This window comes from Gymnoscopelus microlampas (genome assembly GCF_963454915.1).
Source record: "Gymnoscopelus microlampas genome assembly, chromosome: 16".
In the NCBI taxonomy this organism is placed as follows: Eukaryota; Metazoa; Chordata; class Actinopteri; order Myctophiformes; family Myctophidae; genus Gymnoscopelus; species Gymnoscopelus microlampas.
The window spans coordinates 28,179,956-28,194,824 of record NC_139953.1 but is presented as its reverse complement, the minus strand read 5'-3'; the positions used below and the strand labels follow the sequence as shown (position 1 = coordinate 28,194,824).

The window sequence follows — 14,869 nt, the reverse complement described above, 5'->3', positions numbered from 1 at the left end:
TGATTACTACAATACAGTAGGAAAGCTAAGAGGGATGAACGATCTGGTCGGAAGACATTACATACAGGGATGTCTGTGGCAATAGAGCATACATGGGCCACATGCGGCCCCCAGCTTCACTTAATGCGGCCCGCAGGTTAATATCAGAATACATACTGATATATTATTGATTTCAGCTGTTACAATTCCAATCATTCAAACATGATGACCCGCTTTAACTACTTCAGTCTATATTAGAATCTTAATGACTAGTATTAAAATTCTAATGTAATTTTTATGTCCAAAATATTTGTATTTAAGTTCATAAAGTTAACACAAGTTTAACTAAATGCATTTGAAATTAAATTAAAATACTTTTCAGGATTCCAATTCAATAATAGCAAAACTAGCAGATCTGCAAGCTCAAAAAGTGTCGCACTGCGACACGTTTTGAGCTTGTAGATCGGGTATTTTTGCTACTTTTGTGTGCCAGAATGGCGAAGTACGGCATTAATTTAGGAAAAAAGTTAAAATACGGAGATAAGAGGTGTCTGCCCTCTGACAGTGCAATGTGTCCCTCTGGAGTGAGTGTGGAAACAGTGGCCCTCTCCATCATCAAAGTTGCCCACCCCTGCAATAGAGACAGTGTCTAACCACTATTCCATTAACAAACGTAACACTATAGGACTATAAGAGGACTATAAGACTCGGTTAACTTGTGCCTATCCTAAACCTAGGATATTACTATTGACACATCACAGGCTTTCCCAAACTGCTTTTGTAGTTTAACAGGTGAAAAAAAATATTAAAAAAAAACAATTTTGAAAAAAATATATCTTTTTTTAATAGTGAAAATAGCTGATCTACAAGATCACTTGTCGCAATGTGACACATTGTGAGCTTGTAGATCTGCATAAGTGGGCTTTAATACAAGGTGACCTTTGACATTGAACTGTCAGGGACATAAGTTAGTATTTCATACATAGTATGTGGACTATGTATGGATACTTGGTGATGTTTAACTAATTCCTGAATTCACATATGGCTTCACAAGCAGGTAACAGAGGAAACCTGAAAATGTTTAGATGGCTATTATATTACATTCAAATTGATCAATGGTTTTCTATAACGCATGGGAGTTACTCAGCGGTAGTGATTTGGCCTCCCCCTCCAAACCACTCTGCAAAAATGACAGCATGTTATTTGATACATCTTCTGTGTATGGCCAAGTCTCTTTTTTACTTGTGACTTACCTCAACTGGACAACAATTCAGAATGTTAGTACTGTACACACATTCAACGTTCAACGCATCACTCTCACACACAGTATTGTATCTTTACAGAATAGTTACAAGACATTGCTCTTTTCTGTTTATAAACAGGTTCCTGACCGATTCCTTGAAGTTGCTGAGATTACAGTGAGAGAATTTTACATTGCCATTTCGATGGGCAAAGACAGTGACCCTTCTTGGAAGAAGGCAATCTACAAGGGCATATGTAAACTGGACAGTGATATACCATCTGAATTCAAAAGTCAGTCCTAGAGTTATGAAGAATACACTTCATGTTCTGTGACATGTTTGTTTACAATATATCAATGCCGAATTATTTTTGTGAGCCCGGATGAGCCAGCTGTTCCCATGAACAAGCAGACCTATGCTTGTAATGTCCCAAATGTACCCAATAAACAATAGAAGGCAGTACATTAAGTCCTTTCCTTTTGCATGTCAGTCAGTGTTGTTAAACATGTGATGGGTCGGTGCAATTAAACAAGGTATTTTTGCTTTATCAACCAAATTATCACAGCAAAGAAAATCTGTTTTGTTTCAAGTACTGAGGTACTGAATACTGATACTAAAATGTTTAAGGCATCAAGTACACTTGATGTTTTAAGTGTGACGTTGCCAAATTGACATCAGAATCTTTTAAGTCATGATTGCATGTGATTTTTTAATAGTGTTCTTTCCATCTAGAGCAAGTGTTAGAAAGTCACTTGCTTGCTCTAGAGGCACATTACACTTAAAAAAAAACATTTTCACATGCCATTACACCCTACTCCACACAAGTAAACATTAAGAGCGCACAAAGTAATAAAATACACAAAAAATACACATCACACAGGTAAAAAAAATGATTTAATAATCAAGAGCTTTCACAATAAAGAAAATGTATTAACTATGAATATCGAGTGCAATTGTTTTTAAACTTACAGAATGCAGTTTTACACTGTGAACCAACACCGCAACTATCAGAACAATCAGATTTTAAATTTGAACTGTTCCTCTTCTTCAGCAAACTTACCATGAAGATCTTCTCATCGTCTTTATAGACACTGCTCACTAGAGATCTGGTTAATCAAACATGGTCTTCTTTCACTGGTGCCCGGTGCAGTTAAACATGGTTCCTTGCTTCCTCTGCCTTTATCCCAGCATCAATGTTGTTTTATGATCCTGAAATTCTCGTCTTGGTATCTCTGAAATATTTGGTTTGGTGATAACTGCGGGCGTTCAGTTTCTTTTGTTAATTTATGAACATGCCTGTTTTTTTTCTTTTTTCGTGTCATCTATTCTCATACAATAGGTATGACAGTTCAAATTGCTTGGAGAAACTGTAGTAATACGTGAACTTGGTGTGCACACACACATAGAATAACAGTCATGTCATCAAGAAGTTGAAGGGTAATTTCACAGAAACAAATGTCACAAAAAAAAACAGCGAGTCACCTGCAGTGAAATGAAAATGCTGCAACCTTACACCAACATTTAAGATGAAAAACATCTCAAATGTTGAACGTTAACTACATAATTATGTAATGTGTACATCCCGACAAAAGTTCGCGTGTGGGGCTTGTTTTGTAGCCAGCTGTTGATCCAACAGATACTGTATATTGAGGAGTTCTGACCACACCGCGGACAGAGGGCTACACACAATACTTCAGTGAATTGGATACACATTTGCCTGTTACTAAAATCAATTAAATTGTACTTGCTGTGTCAACATGTTGATAGTGGTTGATATAGGCAATAATAATCCTGTGACATATGTTCAATTTCACATTTTAATCCAACATAACAATGTTGACATTTTGATCTTTTGTAAGATGTCCTCAACTTTTAGAACTAAACACATGCAAAATATGATAAATCACTCATACAAATATGTAAAAATATGGATTATGTCATAAAGGTCCACAACTTTGGGTACTGATCTCTGCATGAAGCAGGATGTGTTGACAGTATATTGTCAAAATAAAGAAAACCCCATTATGCCTTGGCTCACATCATGTCTGATCCGTTTTCTGGAACATGTTATCTCCAATCGTCTCCCATAAAGCAATTTCAACGCTGAATACCAATACTTGGATGACATTAAACTGAATATCGCTGTCCACTGTAATGGCAGCAGAAAATGGCTCAGTGCCCATTTCAGAACCTCCCATAAATGATCAATTGTCAATACATGAAGTTATTAGGTGAACGTTGACATAAGGCTGATGTCGGCGCACTCTTCAGAGTGCCTTTCAGCATCACAAGTTTTCATATTGATTTTACCTGTATTTTGACTATACCCAGACAGTAGGATAAAGGACTTTCTGAAATGAGACTGAATAAAAGCAGAGAAAGCTGTTGCATTGTTGGCTAATCATCAGACAATACTGAAGAGTTAAATATTTTCAGAATTCTACTGTATACATAATTTATCAGGAACTGAGACTCACTTCAGCCCCTCCACAAAGTGTTAAGTTAATATAATCTGAAAATGAACCTTTGGCATCAATGGGCACAATAATAAAATGTATTTTTCAAATGGGCTGGGAACTCGCAGTTCATGATATAGAACCTTCTTAAAACCATAACGTTTTCTTTAAAGGGTTACCAAACCCCATACCCAAATCTGTGTTAAGCCTGGCAATATTGGTTTAAAGCAGGGTACTGAACTGGCCGTCTGCTATTGGCTGATTTTTCTGGCAATCTGGGAACCCATCATCAAATAAAAAGGAAAACCCCCCCAGTGTTTTTCACTTTTGCATTTGACTCTGGGGGGCGTGATTAAATAGAACGACAATGACTGGAAACCGGTGTTTGGTCTCTGCCTTCAGCCCTCCACTTCCGGTGGTGGGCCTATGTTTTCATTCCCACTAACAATATTTCTCCACGGAACACTAACACCATTTCTCCCAAAGAACATGGATCGTTTTGGTTATAAGCCCACTTGTTTCTATGATGAAAGAACAAGTTAAAATGTTACTAGCTTTCCGTGGTTTTGTCGGCTCCGAGGGCTCTATTGTTAAATGAGTTTGGGTTTGTTTCCAGTGGGAAGCGAACGCACAGATGTAAATCCCGCCCACTATATTTGATTGGGTAAAGCGCAGCCTGCTTCCTGATCTGAAGGCACGCCCACTTGTAGGCCAACGCTCACACGTTCTGACAGTCACAGATTCAGTAGCGCAGCTCTGAATCGGTTCTTGAGAGATTAGTTTTCTGGTAATAAAGAGATAATTGTGTCACAATCAACAGGCAAAACCTGCCAATTGCACATTGCCAGTACAGAACCCTGCTTTTTCACCAATAGCTGCCAGGCTTCACACGGATTTGGGTGGTCAAGCTCAATGACCACTCAGACAAGACACTCCAAATAAGTTATTTTGTAAAACTTTATTATTTCTCATTTGAGAATGAAGACATGGTGCGACAGGTATACCTAGAACAGTGTAAAACAACAACGCAAATACGACTGGATACAATATGCGTAGTCAAAAGCACGGAACAAAATGAAAAACTATAAAGTTAATATCAGGAACACTTATTTAAAACGTAAATCTTTACTGCATATCCAGCACTGAAATTAATGTTTGAATTTAATTTTAATTTTAAGTAACTTCATCCAGATGAGTGTTCCATGATGAGTCCATAGCCTGGATACCTGCAGAAAAAAAGAAAAGAAAAATAATTGAAAACATTTGCATTGAATTTGTAAATTTGCTAATTTTGGTATTCAATCAGACTTAGTCTAACTTTTGGCATTCAATTAAAATAGATAAGAATAACTGGAAACAATTCGGCTTAAGATACTCAACTATCAGATGAACTTCACATGAAATGGCATATTGTTATTATGACAGGGTAGCATCATGTAGCTCGAAAAAACATGCTACATTTCATCATTACATTACATGTGCATAACTAGAAAAGACAGTCTTTAAAATGAAACTCTGATCTGCACAGTTGCATACTGTTCTGCCTTTTACTCCCAAACATTAAGTTCTATTATAAATTGTGTATTTCAGTAGAATATCATACATACCTTTTCATGACAAGACAAGAGTGATGTTTTCTTCTTAAAAATACTTAGTACGATTGAGTGCTCTCTGAGCAAGCTGGCCGCTCTCATCCGTGATTCTCTCCCAGTCTGTCTGACCCACCACAAAGCCGATAGCTCGTTTTCGATCGGCCTCTTTCTGTTCTTCAAGATCAGCCCATCGCACCTAGAAGAGGGGGAATGACCATAACTCGTCATGAGCAGGAAATGTATATATCGATAGAGTTCTGCTGCTTAATGCCTTTATGTTCATGTCATATTAAGAGGATCATATGCACAGTTATTGAACACATCACTACAAAAAGGGACTGAACTCAAGATGATTCAGTAGAATCTTCCAATCTTTAAGTAATTTAAGACAAGTATACAACAACAGACTAATGTTTCGGCTCTGCTGCCTGACGAACCAACATTTATATTCATTGGACAAAAGTACAAGCTGACTAACAGTTAAAGCCCTGAGTATTATTTGTTTTCACCACCCCTCTTGTGTTCCATGCCATTTACCCTTTTCTTTCCCGGTTCTGACATGCGGGTAGCGTAGTCATCCGGAAGCTGAAGGAGGTCATCCATGTCTTCAGCGCCATCGCCTTCACGTTTCCTCTTCCCACCACCCATCAGGCCATCCAACTTGTCTTTATAAAAAGGAACAATGGTGTCCAGGAATGAGATTTCCCCCAATCTGTTTTACTATCAGAACAGGGTTCCTGTTCTATCCAGAAGCCCATAATATTTTCACTGCCAACAATGTTGCTACCTGCTGTATTGTAAGTACATGTGCCAATAAAGAACCTTGAATTTTCTGATGGGCCCATAAGAACTGTCTGAAACATTGTTAACAAAAATATATTAAATTCAGAAGAGCATGAGGTTCTCATGCTAATTGTGAACAGAAATTAAGTGCATCTCATTTACATTAAAACTGAATCATTGTTTTGTATCAAAGTATGTTCAATTCAAGATGTGGTTTGAGTTAAACTCTTCAAAACAATAATAAAACATGGACAGAGATGTCGATGTGAGCTAAATTTGTAGCAATTTTAAATTAAAAAATCAAAATTTAAATTTCAAATGCTGCCACATGCTTGGAACAAGTCACTGCAGATTTCTTGGAGTGGCAGCATAACAAGGGATAAAGGCATTATTCACAACACTGGGAAAGGTCATATTGCATAACACAACACAGATGTATATGTTGCAGTACGTTGTCCAGATACTGAACGTGTAGATGTGTGGCCAGATATCATCTTAAAACTCTGGTATGTAAATCAAATCAGCAAATGGAGAACAGCAGAGCATGTATAAATGTAAATATCAAAGTATGTCAAACTGAAAATGGTTTGGGAAAGAACGTCTTCTAAAATGTTACGGCATAATGTAAAAAGGGAATACCTACCAAGTTTTGCCTCAGAAGTGTCCATCTCCCATTTGCTTTTTGGAATGTAAGCCTAAATTATACAGAGAAACACTGCAAAGTTAAACTTATGAATGATTAAGGGGTTGGGATAATGGAAAGGGAGGAGAGAGAGCATAGAAAACACATTTTAAAAAGATAACTACTTTGACAGGTTAAAAGAATAAACATCACAAACACAAAACACAAAGTTGCGGGAATGACACTGCTATGACAATTACACGGTAGGCGTCGAGTTAGACATAGACATGCAAACAATTTTGATGTTATGATTTTTTTTCTAAGCTGAGAGAAGCTTATGTCCAGACTAAGCCTTGATAAAGGTTCCATTAAAACAAAATATGGAGTAAATCAGAAAGAACAAGAATGCAGTAGGTAGAGTGCAGACATCTGGCAACTAAGGCCTAAAAATCCTCCCAGTTCGCCAATTTGAAAGTTTGGCCCAATGGTGGTGCAAGAGGAGAAGGTCATGGGGTCACTAAACCAATAGGTTTCTTCCTCTTGGGATCATAAATGTGCACGGCCAATTTAATGGCAATCAGGCCATTACCTTTTGAGATATGTTGGTCACAGATAGACAAACAGATGGGTGAAAAACTTAACCACCTTGTCAGAGGTGACATACAGGAGATCTGAGCTAAGGACCACAAGCTGTACTCTGCCTTACAGATTCACCAATTATCTACCACAAGAGTACAATTCAATTTAACCTCCTTTCTCCCATACAAATCAGATATCAGAAATATCTTGCTTCCAAAATCTTGTTCCCATCATTACAAGCTCCACTATGACCATTAACTGATTGCCTCGTCGCTCAAGGGTCCTTCTGGCCGATCTACACGGTCACGACTTTTTTCTGTTCTGGCCCCACAGTGGTGGAATGAACTCCCCACTGATGTCAGGACAGCAGAGTCACTGCCCATCTTTCGCCTCAGGCTGAAAACCCACCTCTTCAGGAAACACTACCCTTCCTCTTTGCCTTGCCTACTTGTTAACTAGTTGTACAAACTTTTTTTTATTGTTTTATTGGATCTTGTTTATTCGATACACTTATTTGTTTTAGCTCTAGCTCATTTGATTTTCCTATTTTGTCTCATCTGTTTATGAAATTAGGTAGCTGATATATTGCACTTTTACTTTAGCGCTATGTATAGTCTTGGTTGCTTGTTTTAGAAGAGAATGCACTTAATGCTTCTGGTGATTAGTAGTTTCGTTCCCTACCTATGTTGAATGCACTTATTGTAAGTCGCTTTGGATAAAAGCGTCTGCTAAATGACTGTAATGTAATGTAATGCAATGTAACTAATGAATCCACACCCGTTGCCGCATTCCAGTTCTGCAACATTCAACACTATAAAAAGCACAGCTCTGTTAAACTGTAACTCTCCGCCTTGAAAGTTTACAGCATAACTGTGTGGTTATGAAACATATGGCACTCTAGGTGTCATCATAGGAATTAGGAAGGAGATTTTTCTGGTATTCGTTTTTTTTTGGTATTAAGATGCTTGTTTTGCCCTGCAACTATCTCTAAAGGCGGTGTCACATTGAAAGTGCCAGATGTTCACGTCCTCAAAAGCACCCATTATTTACAAAGGCTTTAACCACACTGGAGGTGTGCCCACTCAAATGGGCGCGTCAAAAAGATGGACCACAGACCATCCAAACTGAGTTGGAGCAACACAGAAAGGTAACCTCATTTTAATTAAAACTTGTACTGCAGTGTATGTATGCGTGTTTTCACATGTTTAACTCTTAACTGCCCTTTCTTAAATATTAAATAGACTATGTGAACAGGCGTACTCCCATGACGCGCCAGGGCTATAATCCTAAACACATCTTCAATACAAGTTCCACATTCTATAGTACAATTATATTTTTTTCTTTTCTTTTGTTGTTATACAGCACATAACTGAAGGTTTTTGAAAATGCATTTTCTCTTGAGATTAAAAAAAAGGGAACAATTGGATTAGATTTTTATGGTCTGGCAAGTTGAAATAAAGAAAATAACATTATTCCTGGATATTACTTGCTTAAATCATTTTTGTGGTAAATTATTTTGAACAAATAAGGCTGCATTACTAACATTACTTTGTCAATCTGTCACTTAAATATATTCAAGTGAAAACAAAGCTCAACTAACAATGGACGCACAGTAGAAGTAGTGAATTATTTAAGTGACTTGCTAGTGTCCAGGATAATTTCTAAGAACGTTTAAGAAGTGTTTAAACATTTGAGTTTTGACACTTTTCAAGTTAAGTAGTGTGTGTGTGTGTGTGTGTGTGTGTGTGTGTGTGTGTGTGTGTGTGTGTGTGTGTGTGAATTAACAGTCATGCAGGTATGTGTATATTTTGTACCAAACAAATGAAAATAAGAGATCTGCACGAATCATACAAATATTCTGACATTATATTCTATTAAATGATTTCTGTTGTAAAAAACAACTAAAGATTAACTATTCATAAAAACAATAAATGCCAATAATAGCAAATGCTCCAACAACAAAAATGGTTGAGTTTCCTGGTAAAGAACCATCAAATAATAGTACGGTAATTAAAAGCCATTCACACATGGGGAGCTCTTCTGTATTTACTACAAGTACCATCAGCCATTTTTCACGTGGTGAATTTCAGCAGTAAATACCTACAGGATCCTGTGTTTGTAACGCTTTTAAGAAATGTTAGGAGAAATGCTTTCAAAGTGTATTGCTTTTGCCCAGGACAGGTCCACAATTATGTAATGTAGAGTTTTTGAAGGAATGCATTAGGCTACATTGACACAGACTGTACTCTGAATCCAAAGGACAGTCCTAATATGGGGCTTATTGACCGTCATTTATTTTTGGTGACCTTCAATCACAACTGTGCATTACTACTATTACTACGTACAGCCATACTTCTTACATTAGCAATGTAGGGCTCATCACAGGATAGTGTGTGTGTGTTAGGTAGTCATAGGTTTGTTAATTACACAAGCACCCTCTAGTGGGGAGAAGATATGACCTATTGCGGCATTAAGTACACCACCTCATTCATATGAACTGGATCATTCCTACTACCAGCAGTGAGTTGTGTAGCAGTTTGCTGTATAAGGCAGGCAGGCATCAAAAGCCTATGGCTGACTTAATTAATATTAAGCTAAATCAATCAAGAATTAATGAATTATTGCTGGTCAGATGCACTTTTACAAATGGACGTCAACCTGAGGTTTTCATGCGCAACAGAATGAGGCTTACAACTCATCTGTGAGGCCTTTATTTGCCCTGGGTGAGGGGGTAATAAAAGGACAGAGGGTGACAACTGAGATCGACCCTAGAGCTGATAACTTACAGTATCAACCCTAGGGATGATGGCAGTAGCTGGCCAATAAATGCAAGCGTGTCCCTACTGTGAGCCACCTAGCTACAGAAAGAATTCAGCATGTCAAACATGGCCACCATAGTGCTGCATTGATCAAATTAGATTTTTTTTGTGACAAAATAATGCTATGGGTTTATGAAGGGCAAATTAGGCATCAACGTTGCAGTGTATCACCACAAGCAGTAGGAGAGGCCTGGTGCAGTAAAAGTTAAAGGGAAAATTTACCCTAAAATGGTATTCAGGTAATTTCTATAATTAATATAAATTGTGCAGCAGAGTTTTAATTAGTGAATATGAACATGTCTCTCCCTAAGCTTCAGATTCACAAGACTTAAGTATAATCTAGAGCTGCTCCATAGACTATGAACTATCTAACTGTACCCATGGTACAGATTTAGAACTGTGTGCTTGGCAAATGTCATGCTAATTCGTCAATTGATAATGAGATATTTTGGCCTAATGGCGGCACTAGAGGAAAGGCCATGAGGTCACCAAAATCAGTATAGTTTCGTCCATTCTCTGGGGAGCATGAAGGTGCACAGCAAATTCCAGGCCAACCAGATAATAGTTTGAGATGTGTAGTTTGGACCAAAGTGCTGGATGGACTGAAATAGCCATCTGTAAAACCCCTAGCCAGGCCAAAAAATGTGCGAGGCAAGAAGTAGACCATACACACATGCAGGGTTTCATATAAGTTATGCACAGGTAGATATCGGCGGCTGTATATCAATCATGTCATGGATAGGACTATACCTCCTGACCATGTGAGGCTTAACTTACCTATTAAACTGGTTACTTGTGTATGACGATGCAGTTGCCGTCATGATTAAATTGGTTATGTGCACTGTCAGATAACTTCAAAGCATTTCTGAAGAGATCAAGTCTCTTCTTCAGTGAGTTTATTACTACTTACTACTTGCAGCCTTCAGTCTTGAGAAACCATGGCACATGCACGCTTGGATTAGATCAAAATTAACACACAGTGTTCTTGGTGTGGTCAGATGACCTATCTGACCACACCAAAGATCAATATATTTACTTAAAATGTGCAGGTGAACCTAATTAAACGCCAAAGGCTAATTGGCTGGTGTAGTGATCTCAATTGGTTCTTTTTCTTGGATTTGTCTTATTATTTTTGCTGAAATGTTTCAGCAATCACTTTAAATGTACACCATCACCTTAAATGCACAATAGGCTAAATACATTAGTAGCTCTGGTGTCCTTCTTTAAAGATTGAGTGCCACAAATGTGTTGTTATATATCTATCTTTTTTCTTTCACACAAAAGCTGCAGTCATGTGTTCAAAAGTTGTATTTCTGGGGACACATCCTACAGCCCTAAAACGTCTAGCTTGTAGTCTCAACAAAGCACTTCTCTATCTCTTCCTCCTCCTTTGCTAAACGAAAATTGCAATCTTTTTAAACGTGTCCCCTATCAATGAAGCAGTTTTGTCTTTTGTGGAATCTGCATATTTGATCCTTTCTTTTCCAATTCTAACTCTCGCTGTAATGGGGAGGTTGGAAGCACCAGTGCGTATCAACCCCACCTTCATCGCTGTGATTGGCTGAGACGTGCAAAGCCTGTTTCTCTAGGAAATACACCAAAATAGTGGTGGAATAGTTAATCAAATAAATCCATTTAATATATTATAGAAATGAATAGTTATGTTCATAAAATAATTCATAATCTATCCCTATTTTTGGATGTCATTATGGGCAAAACGTTTTTAAAAAATAGTGAAAATATCTTTTTACAACACAGTTGTGCAACAAAGTACAAAATAACGCTGATGGTTCATTGGCTAATATATATATATCTTATATATTAAGGAAATCTCTGTCAGTCATACTCTTTGTCTCGCATGGTTCTCCTCAGTGGGTTGAGCAAATGCTCTGAACTTGCACACAGACACTGATCATTATCATATGCACACAACCACGACACGTGTTTTTCACTTTCCCAAAATATACGCACTTTATTTGCGTTTTTTTGTGAATTCTGCTGAGTTACTGAACATGCGCGACCACGGGGTCTGTTGTCACGGTTACGCTCCCCCAGGCTATGGGAAGTACTCTGTCACGGTCCCAACCAATGGGCAGTCCCCAGGTAAACTAATCTACGGGGCTACAGGCTGTCAGCTCTTGGTGCTAACTGCGTTAGCGTGTTGTTTACTCATTGATACAACGGAGCAGAGCGTCAGGTCTGCGACGTCATGCCTCACGGCTGCGGAGAAAACCGTCGGGTCCGCGAAGCATTCACTGGGGGAGCGCGATGACCTGCCTCACGGCTGCAGTGAAAAACTTCTCTCTGTGAATGACACCGAGTGGAGCTGCACTGTGTGTGTGTGTGTGTGTGTGTGTGTGTGTGTGTGTGTGTGTGTGTGTGTGTGTGTGTGTGTGTGAGTGTGTGTAACTGTCGGAGCTAGGCAGAGATAGAGTCATAGGAACACATGCCTTGACCATACATAACTCAAAGTCTGCAAATACTTTTGAGTGCGCACATCCCTGGGTATGGACTAGTGTATATATATATATACATATATATATATATATAAAAAAAATAAACATAAAAATGCGTTCTTGATTATTCGATTCATCAAAATAGTTATCAATAGAATAATCACTGAGAAAATAATCGATAGTTGCAGCCCTACATCAAAAATGAAATGGTTTAAAAAAAATTCAGTTCAACTTTAGGGTGAACTGGTAGTCTATTATGTTCACTAATACTATTTACAAAAGTGTCGAAAGCAACTCGGAAACAAACAAACAAACAGCCTGTCACATGGTTTTGGAGTATCATTTTGATAATGGGGTATTATTCCCATTACCATAAGTTCACTATGAAAGCACAAAACTCCTGCTTTCTGTTCGTATGATTACATTGCTGAGTAGACAGAGGTAGGTGGCTACCACAGTTGTGGGCATTTCTGCCCCAAATTTCAAGGGGGGTGAAACAATTATTTGAATAATCGCTAGACAGACATTTTGACATTAATTTCAGCATGTGGGTTCAGATAACTTGTGATGAGCATTGTCATCATTTTGTACTTTCTATTACCTTATTTAACAGTAATGTCATGGTTTAAATTATGCACATAGATTCATCAAATTCAAATCGATTATGAAAAAATCTTTAGATGCAGCTCTTTTTGACCACAATGAGAAATGCCTGCACATTTCAGCATGTGTTGTATATCTGAACTAAATCCTTGGGATATTCCTTTTGGTCTTCATCATTTTTCTTCTGTTAGTTCAGGGATACAACTAGCGTGTGCAATGGATCAATTCAACGTTTTTGGTTTTATTGTCTGCATTTGTCCATGCGTACACTAAACCTTTTGTATACCTTTATTCATGAGCCCATAGTGGTAATACCTCCATACTATATTTATGTTTTATATATTACACAGACCTGGAAAGGATAGTATAGTCTCCGGCATTAAGTCATTTCTGCTGAATGTCCTGAAGTTTGAATGGAGAGAGGTTTAATGAAGGATTAATGATCTTGGTCGTCTCTGTGTAGAGCGGACAGCAGAAATGTCTGAAGCCACGGGAATAGAGACTACTCTGAATAGATTAAAGGTGTTTAGTAATAGCAGATTAAGCTATTGGATTTGGAACCTCTCAAGTACATACTTTTAGGACTGTGATACAGTTTTGTATTTCTCTCCATCTGCAATGTGCTATTCCACACCAGTACGTGTTTTAGTTTTTCTGTTGCCGTTTTCACCAGGTCTCCCTTGGGAGATCCCATTGAAATCCTTGATGGACAGCTGCCTGTACATAATAATTAAGTGGATGAAATGTTTAAAAGACATTTTGAACATTTGGGGATTTTCAAACGCTTCTTTCACATATGAACTCTATGAATATAAAAGATGCCCAAGGAATCATGTCAGGACATTGTCCGGTGTTGACTTTTCGTAGATGCAGCACGCAACAGGAAAATGTCAGTTTCAGATGCGTTTTTACATGACTGTTGACAGCCTGTTATTAGCCGAGGACCAGTGTCTGGGTCGAGGCGTCACCTACTCCCACATAAAAGCGTGAGGAAGATTTGTTATTAATTTCCGTCCACAGAACACGACAGATTAATTAAACTGCTTGACATGCAGTCTCCCATTGATGCACCCATGCAAAACACAAACAACACATCTTTCCTACCATAGAAGGCCTAACGTAGACAACAAGCCTCATTACATTAGTCTAAATGTACAGCCGAGTGCGTAGGGAGCGTCTGAATGAATATTAGGTTGCATCTCGTTTACATAACTATGGTAGGAAGGAGACATCGTTTGTGTTTTAACAATGTTTCACTTTCCATTGATGGCAGACAGTGGATATTTCGGTGGATATTTCCAATTCAAGCACAAATAGAACCTTCCGAATGAATGAACCGTTTTTCAGTGATCGTTTCTTTCTCCACACACCTAGAAACATCATCAACACGCCCACACGCTCAACTTAAATTCACCGGACTAACACCATGTCCATTCACACATTCAGCTGTTTGGGTTGAATCAGACATTACACAGACTTAGCTCAAGGGAGCTGGCAGCCTAATGTCCCTTGCACGTCAGGTCCTACTGAGCCAGACATGTGCGTTCACACATACAGCCCCAGTTAATGTCTAGATAACTTCCCAGGTTACAGTGCATGTGTGAATGAGGCTCTAATGTTAACAACAAACATAACTCTGGAAAGTAACTTTTCCCAGGAGTTTGTCAATATTATACATTTGCTTAAAAATCACCTGAGAGAACTTATTTCAAAAGGCTACAGCTGACTTTCAAAAAGGC

General features: G+C 38.2%; 1 protein-coding gene across 1 annotated transcript in view; it reads right to left on the bottom strand.

The window, feature by feature from the left end:
* The window catches only part of ylpm1 (YLP motif containing 1), a 52,334-nt gene that overhangs the window by 16,826 nt on the left and 20,639 nt on the right, over positions 1-14,869 (bottom strand). Inside the window, exons 18-20 of the mRNA XM_084082150.1 lie at positions 6,695-6,746; positions 5,806-5,933; positions 5,324-5,464 (exon numbers count right to left, since the gene is read on the bottom strand). Of these exons, the coding sequence (XP_083938276.1) occupies positions 5,324-5,464; positions 5,806-5,933; positions 6,695-6,746 (321 nt within the window). The remainder of the gene's footprint in view (positions 1-5,323; positions 5,465-5,805; positions 5,934-6,694; positions 6,747-14,869) is intronic.